General features: G+C 42.2%; 1 protein-coding gene across 4 annotated transcripts in view; it reads right to left on the minus strand.

Moving 5' to 3' along the window:
- Positions 1-244: 244 nt before the first annotated feature.
- Positions 245-17,320, minus strand: part of LOC311130043 (collagen alpha-3(VI) chain-like) — a 131,461-nt gene continuing 114,385 nt past the window's right edge. Inside the window, exons 28-44 of one of the 4 annotated variants that reach the window (XM_084162662.1) lie at positions 17,248-17,283; positions 16,884-16,946; positions 16,263-16,325; positions 15,703-15,735; positions 15,542-15,578; positions 14,832-15,337; positions 14,436-14,544; positions 13,408-14,109; positions 13,050-13,158; positions 10,653-10,708; positions 10,251-10,517; positions 9,738-9,821; positions 7,468-7,653; positions 6,902-6,955; positions 3,535-3,714; positions 1,499-1,615; positions 251-1,169 (exon numbers count right to left, since the gene is read on the minus strand). In XM_084162662.1, coding sequence (XP_084018788.1) covers positions 1,129-1,169; positions 1,499-1,615; positions 3,535-3,714; positions 6,902-6,955; positions 7,468-7,653; positions 9,738-9,821; positions 10,251-10,517; positions 10,653-10,708; positions 13,050-13,158; positions 13,408-14,109; positions 14,436-14,544; positions 14,832-15,337; positions 15,542-15,578; positions 15,703-15,735; positions 16,263-16,325; positions 16,884-16,946; positions 17,248-17,283 — 2,643 coding nt within the window. In that variant the 3' untranslated portion in view covers positions 251-1,128. Of the gene's footprint in view, positions 1,170-1,498; positions 1,616-3,534; positions 3,715-6,901; positions 6,956-7,467; positions 7,654-9,737; positions 9,822-10,250; positions 10,518-10,652; positions 10,709-13,049; positions 13,159-13,407; positions 14,110-14,435; positions 14,545-14,831; positions 15,338-15,541; positions 15,579-15,702; positions 15,736-16,262; positions 16,326-16,883; positions 16,947-17,247; positions 17,284-17,320 lie in introns of all 4 variants that reach the window. The other 3 variants (XM_084162663.1, XM_084162664.1, XM_084162665.1) reach the window with 3 other exon arrangements.

Raw genomic sequence — 17,320 nt, forward strand, 5'->3', positions numbered from 1 at the left:
ACAGGTCCCAAGGACCAGTCAGTACTTTACAAGGGCTTTGCTCTCAAACTAAGTCATGTACCAGATTTCCTTCAGCCTTACAGCCCAGACCCTGCATTTCCTCTTTTACACAGTACAGTCCATTTGATTCCTATGTTCAAAAATAGAGTTTCATTGGTTTAATTCCTTCCCTCTGCGTTTTCTCCAGTCTTTTGCTCTTTGATTCTGTGTTTTGATGTTAGATACACAGCGTGTTGCACAGTTTGTGATTCAAGAGAGCAAAAATAAGAAATTCAATGCTCAAGTTTATTAGAAAGTCTAATTCATTTTTATTTCCCCCGTTACCAGATTAAACATAAAGTTCAGTAAAACAAAACAAAAAACACTTTAACAGCTTGACAAGTACATTCCATATTCAAAAACTGGAACATGTGTTTGAGGCAGTGGTTCCAGAAGTGCAATTACATTACATGATGAATTCCTTTCGACGCTGAGAAATTGGTTTAACTGTCATTATATACACACTGCCAGATAGGACTTGTGTTAACATCAGCACGAACTCTGCAACTAGGAGAATATTTGGCATGGTGAGGGAAAGTCTATTGGGTGATATATCAAATCAAATGTTATTCATCACATGCTTCGTAAACAATGTGTAGACTAACAGTGAAATGCTTACTTACTTATATAGTGAAGTAAAATAAACCTATGATGACCCTTTCAAAGTCATTGTGGACCTGTGTGTGTGTGTGTGTTTGTATGTGCAAGTGTAAATAAGGATTTATTGATAAACTCTGTCCCAAGATGTTCATTCACATACATTTTAATAATAAAAACCTTATTCTCATGAGTTTATTATTTTATGAAGAACATATTGCAGAATTTTACATTACAAACACTGGATGTACTCTGCAACTCCATCAGAGAAAACAAAAAAACACTTTGTAGCACCAATAGGAAAAATCATGCAGCAAATTGTGTTGCTTTCTTTTTGTGAAAAAGACTACTTCAAGATTGTTTTTGATCAAATCCTGTTCATGGAATCCAGTGCAGCCACCTTTCCTTTGGTATAGCTTTTCTTTGGCCATTTTAGTTGGTTTTCCTCCGAATCTCAGAAGAGGAATACGTTGACAATGAATCAATGTCCTTCTATGTTCTTATTGCGGCAATGACTCCTTGGTTGACAGATGCTGTTGGTGAAAAGCAGGAAAGAAGACATTAGACATGATTTTAAAACAAAACCAATTCTCCCAGCATTTTGGAGTTTCCTTTATTTGATCTTGTTCTGAGGGCAGGTCTGCCTCGAGGGCAGAAACAAATGTGATTGGTTAAGGTTAGTCATGAAATGTGACTGGTTAAGTTTAGACACGTAATCCCAATTGGCTAAGGTAAGGGTTAGGGGTTGGGTTAAGTTTAGAAAATACATGTTATTGGTAAAGGTTAGAGGTTGTGGTAAGTTTCGAAATAATAACTTTGCATATGGAAACGTTGCTACACCCCCATTCTACCACCAACCTACCACCTAGCGAGCCTTTTCTTCTCTTTCCTTTCATTCTCACTCGTCGCTGTGAGCTCCACCCGAGGTTTGCACGGCTTTCATCCAACCAATCCCATGCCTTTTGCCCTCGAGGCAGAGCTGCCCTCAGGACAAGATTGAAGGAAAACTCCACTGAGCATTTATTTACACATACAGAATATTTGCAATAGCATGAATGTCCCTGAGAAATACATTTTAGGTGGATTGACAGATGGATTGACAGATGGAACATCCATGATCGATCATGTATAAACTGTACATTATCCTCTGTTTACCCACCCATAGGAAAGCTAAACTGTTAATTTTTTATTCTCGTCAACCAGTCATGCGCAGATGCTTAGGCCCTATAAATACACTACATGACCAAAAGTATGTGGACACCTGCTCGTCGAACATCTCATTCCAAAATCATGGGCATTAATATGGAGTTGGTCCCCCCTTTGCTGCTATAACAGCCTCCACTCTTCTGGGAAGGCTTTCTACTAGATGTTGGAACATTGCTGCAGGGACTTGCTTCCATTCAGCCACAAGAGCATTAGTGAGGTCAGGCACTGATGTTGGACGATTAGGCCTGGCTCGCTGTCGACGTTCCAATTCATCCCAAAAGTGTTCGATGGGGTTGAGGTCAGGGCTCTGTGCAGGCCAGTCAAGTTCTTCCACACCGATCTTGACAAACCATTTCTGTATGGACCTCACTTTGTGCACGGAGGCATTGTCATGCTGAAACAAAGGGCATTCCCCAAACTGTTGCCACAAAGTTGGAAGCACAGAATCATCTAGAATGTAATTGTATGCTGTAGCGTTAAGATTTCCCTTCACTGGAACTAAGTGGCCTAGCCCGAACCATGAAAAACAGCCCCAGACCATTATTACTCCTCCACCAAACTTTACAGTTGGCACTTTGCATTCAGGCAGGTAGCGTTCTCCTGGCATCTGCCAAACCCAAACGTCCGTCGGACTGTCAGATGGTGAAGCTTGATTCATCATCATTCCAGAGAACGCGTTTCAACTGCTCCAGAGTCCAATGGCAGCAAACTTTACACAACTCCAGCCGACACTTGGCATTGCACATAGTGATCTTAGGCTTTCATGAAGCTCCCGGCGAACAGTTCTTGTGCTGACATTGCTTCCAGTGGCAGTGTGGAACTTGGTAATGAGTGTTGCAACCAAGGACAAACTAATTTTTACGTGCTACGTGCTTCAGCACTCGGCAGTCCCATTCTGTGAGCTTGTGTGGCCTACCACTTCGCGGCTGAGCGAAGTGGTAGGTGTTGCTCCTAGACGTTTCCACTTCACAATAACAGCACTTACAGTTGACCAGGGCAGCTCTAGCAGGGCAGAAATTTGATGAACTGACTTGTTGGAAAGGTGGCATGTTGAAAGTCACTGAGCTTTTCAATATTGCTATTCTACTGCCAATGTTTGTCTATGGAGATTGCATGGCCGTGTGCTCGATTTTATACACCTGTCAGCAACGGATGTGGCTGAAATAGCCGAATCCATTAATTTGTATGGGTGTCCACATAATTTTGTATATATAGTGTATATCTACCTACAACGAGGCGAGTAGACAGCCGATGGTCAGATTACAAGATAATTACACTGAGTATACCAAACATTAGGAACACCTTCCTAAAATTGAGTTGCACCTACTACCATACCCCGTTCAAAGGCGCTTAAATCTTTTGTCTTGCCCATTCAACCTTTGAATGGCACACATACACAATCCACGTCTCAATTGTCAAGGCTTAAAAATCCTTCTTTAACCTGTCTCCTACACTGATTGAAGTGGATTTAACAAGTTCTTAATGTTTTGTATACTCAGCGTATACTGTACAGACCAATGATTAAATAGATGGATATATCGACAGATCGACAGACAGGCAGACACCAGCAACTACATATCATTATTGTACAAATAGACAGACTAGATGGATGAATGGACAGATAGATGGACAGGCACTGGCAGAGACAGACACAGACACACACACACAGATATGATGACTAGCTAGACCCACCTGCTTTTCCACAGGCCTTCTCACACTCCTCGTGAGTTTCGAAGCGATTCTGGTTACCGCCACAGCCTCCGTACCAGAAGCGCGTGCAGCTCTTGCTGAGGGCATCATAGTGCCACTTGAGGACAAACTTTGCGCAGGCGCCTTCCTCTTTGGGGAGCTGACAGATTTCCACTCCTGTCGCTGTGAGGGAGGATAGAATAGGCAGGCCAATGAATGAATGTCCGACAGGATTCGAAACCGGGTTAAGCCGTTTAGCCAAAGTATTGTGCACAGAGCAAAGCAAAGACACAGCAGAACACGTGCTCTGAAAAGGTACACTGTTAGGATATAATACAATGGTGTAGCTAAGGACATGTTATTGCAGGTGTAGTGTGTACAGAACATGCTTCATGCAGTGGGAATGAAAATCGAATGACATCCAACGTCAAACATGTTGTCAGTTTTTGTTGTATTTTTATAATTGACTAGCTTGTGGAGCCAAGTTGGAATTAATTTCAGGATAACACAAAACACAGAACTGTGACATCTGTTATCCATCGACATGCATCTGTTTATGTTGGATATTTGTCCATGTGTTTATGTGGATGCAAATAGTTGATCCTATAGGAAATAAATTGCAACATAAAAGAGGTGAAGATGATATACAACTTGAGAGAAAGCACTCCCCACCACAAACCATTCCTTCTTCAAACTCAAGATCTTGAATCTAGTTTACAGTACTACAGATCATAATATGAACTCTCTGCTGCCCATTTAGGCCAAGACCTAGGAAAACGGACATTCTGACAGTGCACCACTGAATCAGGCTCATTTTTGCAAAGTTCACTAGTCCAAACCACAATGAACCATGCAAAGAACAGCCCTCTTCATTAATATGCTCAACGCTTATGACTTGGCAATATTTTTCCAATACTCCAGTGTCCAGTGTTTTCGTTCCTTAGCCCACTGCAACCACAGTTTCTTTCTTTTTGCTGAAAGAAGTGGAACTCTGTAAGGTCGTCGGCTGCCATACCCCTTTTGTGTCAAGGTACGATGAGGTGTGCATTCTTTTATGGGTCTTTCGGCACCAATGTTGTACTGGACCAGGTTCGCCTGGCACCTACTACCATGGAATGTTCTGCAGAGCTCTCTGCACCTTGGTTCTCTGCGGAAGCACAGTTCCCGCTCAGCCCAATCAAAACTGTTCGCTGCTCTGGCGCCCCAATGGTGGAACCAAGCTCCCTCACGACGCCAGGACAGCGGAGTCACTGACCACCTTCCGGAGACACTTGAAACCCTACCTAATATATATATTTTAAACACATACAAATAAATAAACAACAAAAATAAATAAACAACAACAATATATATATATATAAAACAAATGAAAATTAAACATGTACTTAAAAAATATATATATATATATATATATATTTTAAAAAACACATTAACAACAAAAATATGATGAATTAAAAAAAAGTACAAATATACAAAAACTAAATAAAAATGGAAAAGAAAATAATAATTGTAAAGTGGTTGTCCCACTGGCTATCATAAGGTGAATGCACCAATTTGTAAGTCGCTCTGGATAAGAGCGTCTGCTAAATGACGTAAATGTAAATGTAATACCCCGTTCAAAGGCACTTAAATGTTTTGTCTTGCCCATTCACCCTTTGAATAGCATACATACACAATCCATGTCTCAATTGTCTCCTTATTTAACCTGTCTCATCCCCTTCATCTACACTGATTGAAATGGATTTAACAGGTGACATCAACATCAATGGATCATAGCTTTCACCTGGATTCAACTGGTCAGTCTATGTCATGGAAAGAGCTGATGTTACTAATGTTTTGTACACTCAGTGTATATTATATACTGAACAAAAATATAAACGCATCATGTAAAGTGTTGGTCCCATGTTTCATGAGCTGAAATAAAAGATACCAGAAATGTTCCATACGCTCAAAAAGCTTATTTCTCTCCAATTTTGTGGACAAATTTGTTTACATCCATGTTAGTGAGCATTCCTCCTTTGCCAAGATAATGCATCCACCTGACAGGTGTGGTATATCAAGAAGCTGATTAAACAGCATGATCATTACACAGCTGCACCTTGTGCTGGGAACAATAAAAGGCCACACTAAAATGTGCAGTTTTGTCACACAACACAATGTCACAGATGTCTCAAGTTTTGAGGGAGCATGCAATTGACATGATGACTGCAGGACTGTCCACCAGAGCTGTTGCCAGACAATTACATGTTAATTCCTCTACCGTAAGCCGCCTCCAACGTCGTTTTAGAGAATTTGGCAGTACGTCCAACTGGCATCACAACCGCAGACCATGTGTAACCACGCCAGCCCAGAACCTCCACATCCAGCTTATTCACCTGCAGAATGTTTGAGACCAGCCACCCGGATAGCTGATGAAACTGTGGGTTTGCACAACCGAAGAAATTCTGCACAAACTGTCAGAAACCGTCATCGGCATGCTCGTCGTCCTCAACAGGGTCTTGACCTGACTGTGGTTCGGTGTCGTGACCGACTTCAGTGGGCAAATGCTCACCTTAAATGGCCACCGGCACGCTGCAGAAGTGTGCTCTTCACGGATGAATCCCGGTTTCAACTGTCCCAGCCAGATGGCAGACAGCGTGTATGGCGTCATGTGGGCGAGCGGTTTGCTGATGTCAACTTTGTGAACAGAGTGCCCCATGGTGGCGGTGTGGTAATGGTATGGGCAGGCATAAGCTACGGACAACGAACACAATTGCATTTTATCGATGGCAATTTGAATGCACAGAGATACCGTGACGAGATCCTGAGGCCCATTGTCGTGCCATTCATCCTCCTCCATCACCTCATGTTTCAGCATGATAATGCATGGCCGCATGTCGCAAGGATCTGTACACAATTCCTGGAAGCTGAAAATGTCCCAGTACTTCCATGGCCTGCATACTCACCAGACGTCACCCATTAAGCATGTTTGGGATGCTCTTTATCGATGTGTATGACAGCGTGTTCCAGTTCCCGCCAATATCCAGCAACTTCGCACAGCCATTTAATAGGGGTGGGACAACATTCCACAGACCACAATCAACAGCCTGATCAACTCTATGCGAAGGAGATGTGTCACGCTGCATATGGGCAAATGGTGGTCACACCACATACTGACTGGTTTTCTAATACACGCCCCTACCAGTTTTTTTTAAGGTATCTGTGACCAACAGATGCATATCTGTATTCCCAGGCATGTGAAATCCATAGATTGGGGCCTAATTAATTAATTTCAATTGACAGATTTCCATATATGAACTGTAACTCAGTAAAATCTTAGAAATTGTTGCGTTTAAATTTTTGTTCAGTGTATATTAATAGCTTTACTTACCGGGAGCTGGAAGGATTTCAGTCTCGAGCTGCTGCTCCACTTGTAGCTGAGGTTCTGGTGATGTAGAACAGGGAAAAAACAACAGTTTCTAAAGTCAACCTTTTACCAACTGATATTCAACATCCCATAACACTTTAATTGAACAATCAGTCATAGAGCTGTTTTTACACTGTGATAGCATGATATAATAGATGTCGTGTACAGTCATGATAGGTGACTTTGGTGAATGTCACATTAAATAACACTCAAGTAACAATATACACAATACCAATGGTTAGCTTATCAGCTAATTAACCAGGTAGTATAGCTTATCAGCTAGCTAACCATGTAGTATAGCTTATCAGCTAGCTAACCATGTAGTATAGCTTATCAGCTAGCTAACCAGGTAACATAATATGCATTTACTTTCAAAAGCATGACATTAGCTATCAGGACTGCTTACAAAAGCTGTTATCAAGCAAATGACAGTCTACAATTGGCTACTTAGTTAGTTTGTCAAATTATACCAGTCAGGTGCAAAGAGCCTCTGCAAGCTTTCAGAAAACCTGGCAACAAGGACCACTCACCTGACCTCAGGCAGCGTTTCAAGCACTGGGCTTCAGTCTCGAACCTATTGCCATTGCCTTCACAACCACCGTACCAGAACTGGGTACAGATCCCGTTCTTTCTGTCAAAGAACCACTTAGCCTGATGGTTTTTGCACGCCATTCCAGGGTCAAAGTCAAGAGAGCATGGGTCTGTGAGCTCGTTAGCTAGAACATGCAAAAACAAGACCAGTCACAAGAGGGGTAAGAGAGAGGAGAGAGGTATAAGTTTGGTTAAGATGAACATCACCCATCTAAAAGCATATACAGTATGAATTACTGTGAGCGAGTTGTCAGCCATCACTAAACAGTAAGTAATTAATATGTAATGAAATTGTTACTGGCTAGAAGTGTTTCAAAAGTGAAAGCAGAACATTTGTGAGGAAATCAAATGTATCTCATTGCTGGTAAATGAAACTCGTGAAAACTCTGAGGAAAAATCAATTAGTAGGACTATTGCATATTACAGTGTTTGTACATCTGCCATTAACATTGTGAGTAGTTTTGAACAGTAAGTTGTTCATTGTGAGTCGAGTGGAAAAGGTAGGAGTTGTACAGTAGCATAGGTTTCTTTTGGTGAATTGTTGAGATGAAAGGATAATAGCCATAGTCAATCAGCTGCTCCTCCCTAAACCATGTTGCTATCAGAGTTAATATATGTTAATGTTAGTACATTTTAGTAATTTATTAGGTCTGTGGCTGTGTGATTTCCGTGATATGCAGCGAAACCACCATCTGTACCTAATCCTGTTGAGCCATCTCCACAAGTACCTCTCGGGTAATGCTGAGGAAGTACATGAATTAAACCACAGTCTTGGACGCAAGCGTACCTGTCAAAACCACCCTACCACAAAGTCCTTTCTGCTTTGCACATTACACAGTGCTAGTATAGCATGTTCCTATCGACATGGCGTTATCATTGTATAGTATTGCAATAATATGACTGGCTTCAATCAAGTATGATGTATGCTGATGATGTATACATGTATATAATATATACAGTATATATTATATGACATGTACGTATATCATGAACAGTATGTCTATAAATAAAACATCAGCAGTCACTATGACAACTATTGTAGATTACCTCATCTCTTAGCTATTCCTACCTTATGTTTCTACCATAAGGGAGAGCTTGCAGTGGCCTCACTCCAAGGCTCAACATGTGAGCAATAAATATTCATCAATGGAGTTATTTTCCACAAAGACATTTTAGACTTTGTAGGTTTTGCACCTAAAAATGGCCTGCATATACAACAAATTTAGCAGCTCTGATGGCCCTGCAAACTATTTGTTTTAAGATGGTTTTCTGTCTCTCACTGTAAAAGCTACAGGCGCTAAAATAATACTTAAGAGATTGTCTGTCAGGTGAACAGTTCTGTTGTTTATTAAGTAATATTTTCCTCCAGACTTCTTGGCAACACTGAGTGTACAAATTATTAGGAACACCTGTTCTTTCCATGACATAGACTGACCAGGTGAATCCAGGTGAAATCTATGATCCCTTATTGATGTCACCTGTCAAGAACTGCTACGCTGCTGGGTTTTTCATGCTCAACAGTTTCACGTGTGTATCAAGAATGGTCCACCACCCAAAGGATATCCAGCCAACTTGACACAACCGTGGGAAGCATTGGAGTCAACATGGGCCAGCATCCCTGTGGAACGCTTTCAACACCTTGTAGAGTCCATGCCCCGACGAATTGAGGCTGTTCTGAGGGCAAAAGGGGGTGCAACTCAATATTAGGAATGTGTTCCTAATGTTTTGTACACTCCGTGTATATTAAAAGCACATTTGTGCTTTTCTTAAAGGCCCACTATGTGATATTTACAGACGTGTCTGATATTTTAAATGAATAATATATGAGTGGGCTTTTAACTTGAAAATGATAGAGCATTATGTGTGAAAAAGCTTAATGTGCTTTGAAGAGTGATGTTGCACCATACTGTTGGATTAATTGTAGTAACAACAATGCTGCCAATGAAATCCAAATACATTGAATTCTCATTAGAGCCATTAGATAGAAACAAAGGCCATCTCTGAACCAGGCAAACAAAAAGGGAAAGCTTCTCAAAAGTAGAGTCTGGCTCTTTTCCATGGGCCAAATCAATTATCCTCAATGCCTAATAAATCAGCTAACTGTTTAAAGAAAACCTGGTTTAAATCACGCCAACCCTCTTTCTCGCACGCTCACACACACACACACATACACACATACACACACACACACACGACAGGTGTCACTCACCAATCTCTGGTTTGTCCAGTGGTGTAGTGGTTATGATACCAGTCACCTCCATTGGGGCAGCAACCTTATGCTCTGCTGCTGCTTCTGTCCAATCAGACATTACATAATAACGGTCAGTGGATTCAGTTAAAACAATATTTATGGATTGTAGTGTGGCTTGTCTGCCAACAGGTGACTTGTTTAGTTTTGTCTTACAATAAAAAAAGGAACAAATTCCAATAAAATATATGAAAGCCAAAAAGATATTGATTAAACAGGAAAAAACACTTTTATCATTGCTTGGATGTTCCACAACAATAAACCGATACTCATTTAATTATCATAATAACAATCAATTTGAAATCTTATTTTTCCAAATAAAATAGGCCTACTATACAGTATACACATAACTATCAATCGCTCTGGCAAAACTGTGATCACTGACTATGAATTTCAGGTTGACATCACCGTTACAGGGTAAAACAGGTAACCTAAGCACACCAGACAATCGCTGTGGTGTGTTCATGGACTTACTGGTGGTAATAATGCCTTTGTGGGTGGCCGCAATGTGGCCCTGGGCGGTGTGTGTGGTCACCATGGCGTGGTAGGTCTGGGCGCTCTCCAGGCCGCCTACAGTGAGTTCCGTCCCTGTCACGTTCCTCTTCAGCACCAGTGTGTGGTCGTGCAGGCGCGTCACCACCACCTCGAAGTAGGCCATGAGCTTGGGGTCCGGGCTGGCCCAGCGTAGGGTCAAGCCACTGGAAGTGACGTTGGCTACGTGCAACTCCTCTGAGTCTTGGTCTAGGGGTCAAACCGGGTGGTATTAACACACACGCAAAAATAACACACAAGCAGACAACAAAAACACAGTCAAAAAACAAAAACACACACTTAACAGGTAAACCCTGCTATTTCATTTTATATTTCATGTCTTACCTTTGTGCTTTCTTGGATGGACTGCCTGGTGATTTTCGTGGAGTTTTTGATATTTCCTACACATAGAGTGGATTATAGACACAGAATATATGAGATTCAACCAGTGGAGGCTCCTCAGAGGAGGAAGGGGAGGACCATCTTACTCAGTGAATTTCAGAAAAATGTAATATAATGAAACCTTAAATATATGTCACCAAATATCTGAATAAAACACACTGTTTTGCAATGAAGGTCTACAGTAGTTTCAACAGCACCCTCTAGGGTTGTAGCCGGAGGACAGCTATTTTCCTTCCTCCTCTGGCTACATTGACTTCAATACAAAACATATATTGCTCATGCTCCTCACCCCCTTCCATAGACCTATGGTAATTATGATAACTTCCAGATGACGTCCTACAACCAATCAAAGCCTTTGGTGTATGAACTGACACGTTGTCCATCCAATCAAAGGATCAGAGAATAAACCTATTAATTTGCATGTGTGGTTTAGAAGCTTGGTGAGTTGGTGACATTGTTGGACAGATTGAGATTGAGATAGTGAAAAGTGATAGTTGATTTTTTTGAGAAAATTATTCAATTCAAATTAGTTTCTTCAAACTACAGGAGACGGAGGAGGTAGATTATATTTTGTTTTCTTGGATTTAGAACATTATTTAGAGTTAGTGCCATTTATTTCAATTTGCCCTGCTAACTTCAGTAGCAAGTAGTTAGCTAGCTAGCTAGCTACCAGAGCGCAGTTTTTTCAGACAGAATGGCTAGCTAACGCTATTGACAATGAAGTGGATTTCTTATTGAAGAACCCCTTTCATTGCCCAGATCAGATTCAAGCTTCTGGGAACAAGCTGTATCGATCATGTAATGGATGAAGGTCTGCATCTTCAAACTGCACAACACAACAAGAAGGTAAGAAGAAACAGGGATACTGCATTTTTGGGCATGTAAGAGTTGGCCATTGTAAACAATGGCTCGTTGCGGGAGGAAGCAAGGGGGCACAATGAGAGGGAAAGTTCCGCTAACAAGGGCAGGGAAAGTTCCGCTAATAAGGAGCTTGCAGAGGTAATTGCACATTATGATGCTTTACTTGCTGAGCATATGGACGTTTCTACTGTCTTCTCTGGATTGTCAAAATCAATTCAGAATGATTTGACAGCTTCCATCGCATCAACTATTAAAAGTGAGATTAAAAAAGAGATTTTTTCGCATGGCAAATGGATGAAACCACAGACATCAGCTGTCACTCAGTTAGTTATCATCAGGTATGTGGATGATCAGGGCTTTATTCAGGAAAGTTTTTTGGGCTACTTTGATGTGGGTGAAATGTGCAGTCTGTGTTTGACTTTGTTAATTCTTAGATGTCTGCGTTTAACTTAATGGAGAAACTTGTTGCACAAACCTATGATGGCGCTACTGTAATGGAATTAATATTCTATTTGTATTTAAAGCTAAATTCCCTCCTGTTCTCTGATTAAGAGGGGATGACTACTCCACTACTAGTGTCAACTCTTTGATATGAACTGAAGCCATGTCTCATGTGCCCTCTCATCCACTGGCACATTGAATGTTTCCTATCCAAGCACTGTGAGTAGCCCTGTCAACATTCTCTCATTACTGTATGTAGAGTCAATCACATACACAAACACAATCACATTATTACACATCAATGCGAGACTCTTCAGAGGATCGTGTCTGTCTCCTGGTGCACATGTCTGTCTGTCTGTCTGTATGTTTGTCTATTAAACCTTTTAAAATATAGAATTTGTTCGCCTTATCCGTGTATCCAGCATTTCCACACCTTGGACAAATTCATGATTCCTGACAACATACACATCAATGATTTTACTCCTTGCTTGGACTAACTCATTCTTAGTTATTTTGTCTAACTGTGTTGTGTTCTTGTTGTTTGTCTTCCCAGTCAAATCCTGTCCTGCCCTCAGTGGAAGAGTTGAGCTCTTATCCAACACCATCCATCCATGATGAGCCTGTCCTGCACTGAAGCCTCTGAACACCTCAACCCCTCTCCTACACTGAAGTCAAGCCTCTGAACACCTCAACTCATGCCTCATACCCTAATTCAATCACTGCTGTGATCCCTTCCCAACACTGTGTAAGGAGCCTTCTCATTCCCATTCCCCATTATATATTTTACTATAAATGTCTTTATTAAATGTTTGAGGTTAAAATAATTTGTCTTTGACGATTTTTGAAGCACGCTTTGTTGTCTCTTTGCAGTCCGTGCCTATAATGTGGGTCTCCCATTCTTCAAAATGTTTAAAGTCACCAACCTCTGAATTCTACCAATACATAAAGTATAGTGATTTACATGACAGTCATGATGAACAATGTCATAAATATTATACAAATGTATCATATATCATGTAACATGATCTGAATACTCACTCTTGGCTGTGGTGTGACTTGGGGAAGGGGAACTTGGGGAATGGCTGGTCACTCTGGTACCAGTGACAGTTTTTGGAGACTTCAGGGGACATGTAGAAAGCGTTCTCAACTGCAGACACAAGAGGAAAAGGACAATGTTTACCTACAGTATCAACCTGACTAAAAGGCCATTACAGGTGTTTGTAAGTGGTTTCCACAATGTCAACCAGAACGACTGTCAATGTGTCGACAAGTATGTGCATTCAATCTAATTATTGAATTAGCTTTTTCTATGAAAAACCTGTTATCAGTGAATAAAGGTGGACATAAATCTAACAAGTACTCAAAAGATAGCAACGGTGTGAAAGAATGCACTTACTGCTGAGATACTTGGGCAGCAGTCGGCCAAAGTTCTGAATGTGCTTGTCATAGAAGTGCGAGGTGCTGGTCAGCCTCTTGAAGAAGACGTCGGAGGGCTCACTGGCCATGCGAGTCAGCACACGGGCGTCCCCAGCACCCAGCTTCTCGCCAACACCGAGGATGACCAAGAAATAGCCCTTGCACTTGGCCTCGGTGGCCACGGCAACCATCCGCTCCTCATCCTCCTCCACTGGGCCTGTCACAAACAATGTCAGCACCTTGAGGTCGCGCTGGTGGGGCGCCCTCTCAAACACCTGCTCCACCGTGTGCTCGATGGCTGCCGCCAGCGCCCGCCCGCCCTCCAGTTGGGGCGTTTTGTCCAGCAGGAAGTTGCGGATGTCTTGGGCCGAGCGGTGGTCGGTCAGGCCCACGTCCACGCGGATTGGCGAGCCGCTACCGTTGTGCAGGAACTCGTAGGGTGCCTGCTGGATTACGGCCACACGGGCGTGGTGGATGGATGCCACGGGTTCTGACGAGACTTCCAGCTGCTCTACGATGTGCACAATGTAGCGTTTAATCTCGGTGAAGACAGTGGGGTAGGTGGTCTCGGAGCTGTCCATGACGAAGGCCATGTCAATGTCCACATCGGTGGTGGAGGACCTCCTGTCTCTCGACTGCTGAGGGGGGACGTAGTCACACATTTGATCTGGAGCGCAGGAGTCTGGAGAATAAAGGAACACAGAAATTGTCTCAAGCATTTTGCATGTTATGTCTCACTGGATTTGTTTGGAAAGCTATTTTCGTTTTGTATGCAACTGTCAATGGCACCAAGAAGCAATGTGCATCCAATAAGCTTACAATATAATAATCATGATCAGAAAGAAAGTGTGAACAAATCAGTTACACCCTCATAAATAAATAGTGTTCCATTCAAAATGTAGAACACAAGAATGCACAATGTATTGGGTGTTGGATATCAATTTTTATAACAATTCAATGCAGCATTTGTGTGAAGTCAATCTCTGAGGATATGAGAAAAGCTCTTACCCAGGCAGATGTGGCAGCTCATGACCTTTTTGATAGCAGAGTTGTACTGTGCACTTCCGGGATTGGGCAGTACGATCACCTGACCCAGTGCTGACCCAGTGATGTTCATCTGACACACAGGGAGGAGGCAATAACAATTCAAAATCATGGCCAGGTCAGCTGACAATGAGAAATCTCTGTAATTTCATTTTTAAGTGTTGTTCACTGCTTTCAGGTACCAGCTACATTCCAATATCTATACTTCCACATTGCATGCCAATACATTGCTTCCTTCTAAGTACTATGATAGTGTAGACAATGGAGCAAAGCCCAAATTATTCCCTACTTTGTGTTATGGTATCAGAGCAAAACTTTACCCTATGTAAGAGGGGTCTATTTCTGCATCCTTTGCATTACCTTCAGAGCTCTGGTGAGCTGGCCATCCTCTTTGTTGACCAGGAACACAGAGGCGATGCCGGAGTCGTAGAGGCGGAGGGCCGCGGCGCTGACCGCCCGCTGATCCTTCACTGGCCCGTTGACAAAGAAGATGGCCACCTTCCTCATGAGGAAGCCGCTGCGCACCCTCTTGAAGGTGTTCTGCGCCAGGAAGTTCATGGCCGTCTCCAGGCTGCGCTGTTTGCGCGTCTGTAATGCCTGCAGGCCTTCCACGCGCTGCACCAGGGAGCGGCGCTTCAGCACATCAGCAAAGCGTATCTCGGTGGTCACCTCGTTGTTGTAGAGGGTGAGGGCCACGCGGGCGCCGCGCGGGCAGTTGCTCTCGGAGATGGTGATGTTGCCGACTAGGCGGAGCACGGCGTCACGCATGTTGTTGAAGGCGGGCCGACCCACGCCGTCGGAAACGTCAAGGGCGAAGGCCAGCTCGGTGGGGTAGAGAGGGCACTCCTGCTGACCATAGCAGCAAGCTGAGAATAAAAAGAAAAAGAAAACAAGTTTAGGGGCATTCATACTCATATGTCAATAGATGTTGAAGTGGTGGGGCCAGGGGAGGGAGGTCGGTTATGCAGTGTGTATCTAAGGTGGGTTTACACAACATACGGTTCCGGCGCCAATTAATACGTTAAATAAGGTATATTACATGCTGATCAGTGTAAGCATTTTATACTTACGACAGTTGTCTCTGATTTTCTTCACCAGGTCACATTGCTAAGGAGAAAAAAGGACAATTTCAAACCGATATTAAGACATTGTACTGTAGATATTCCACACATGTAAACTTTGGTCAATTTTCCTATACAAAATGTCTTCTGTCTGATAAATGGATTCCTACCACAACGCCAGGTCCTCTTGGTCCTTTCTGGCCCTGTGGGAAGACAAACAGCAGAGTTGAACAAATGGACACAGCTGGAAGGAGACAAAGCACTAGGCTATGCTCTCAGGCCTGGCACTGCTCCAGATAACAACACCATTTTTTGTGTCCATTATATAAACAATGAATGGTTTGTAATGATGTTATATACAATACATATTCTACCAGGCAATCCTCCAAAGACTGTGAATGTTACAGAATTACGTATGGTGATTTTATAATGTGACATTATGTGGGAGGTCATGATATTTCATTTCATGGGTAAATATATAATAATGTCTTAGACTATAAAGTCATGACTATCAATTAATCTCTATGCAGTTATGGAGTATTATGCAGAGCCAATGAGATTATATGAAGTTTATATAGTGTTGTGAACACATGCTGCTGGTTTCCTGGATCCAGATTAAGCCTACTACTGTACTAAAAGTGGAGAATCTCCATTGAAAGTGCTTTTCAGTCCAGGACCAGGATTAAATATGAGTCTGAGAAAGGGACCCACTGTAAAAGTCAGTGCTTACATAAGGCCCGGGGTATCCAACCTCTCCCTTTTGACCTGGAGTACCGATTTCCCCTGAAACACCCTAGAACAGCAATACAACAGCATTAAAAGTCAAATATTTTAGAATGATTTCATTTACCCATACTGTATGGTACATTCTACCTTGATATTTTTACATTTCTATTTGGTCATTTAGCAGACACTCAAATCAAATGAAATCAATTGGCCACATGCGCCAAGTACAACAGGTGCAGACATTACAGTGAAATGCTTACTTACAGCCCTTAACCAACAGTGCATTTATTTTTAATAAAAAAGTAAAATAAAATAACAACAAAAAAAAAGTGTTGAGAAAAAAAGAGCAGAAGTAAAATAAAATAACAGTAGGGAGGCTATATATACAGTGCGGTACCGGTGCAGAGTCAATGTGCGGGGGCACTGGCTAGTTGAGGTAGTTGAAGTAATATGTACAGTAATATGTACACTCTTAGCCAGTGCGACTTACAGTCAGTGCATTCAACCAAGGTAGGTAAAACAACCACATATCACAGTGGTTGTTTTAGTTATAATATCAGTTAAGAAACACCCAGAGCACACAGCACCCCTCATCCCAGTCTGCCACCCCAGCTAAAGCACTCACCCTCTGGCCACGGTTTCCTATGGGTCCTGGTCCGCCATTGGTTCCGCCATCACCTGCCGCTCCCTGTATGGTGACAGAAACATCAGTGTGGGAACCATCACAGGGAACAATAAGACAGACACCTATCTGAATTTGACCAATATGAAATGCTCATTTTCGTTTTTCATGGCAAAACATTTTGCAGTGTGACGTAATGAACACAACCCGTGTATCATAAGTGCTCAATTGGAGAGAGGCTACTCTCTACAGAGAGGTTATATTACCACCTGAGATCATTTGAGTGAAACAGCGTGCTTTTCTTCATTTCAACAATCCTTGAATTGAACTGAATAAGCTGTGACAGTGATGATGTTCTTGACATTACCTTTGGTCCTGGGAATCCTGGGAAGCCCTCATCACCCTGTAACGAAGACACTTGTCAGTTCATTTGCGCAATG

This window comes from Coregonus lavaretus (assembly GCF_964263955.1).
Source record: "Coregonus lavaretus genome assembly, chromosome: 5".
Taxonomy (NCBI): domain Eukaryota; kingdom Metazoa; phylum Chordata; class Actinopteri; order Salmoniformes; family Salmonidae; genus Coregonus; species Coregonus lavaretus.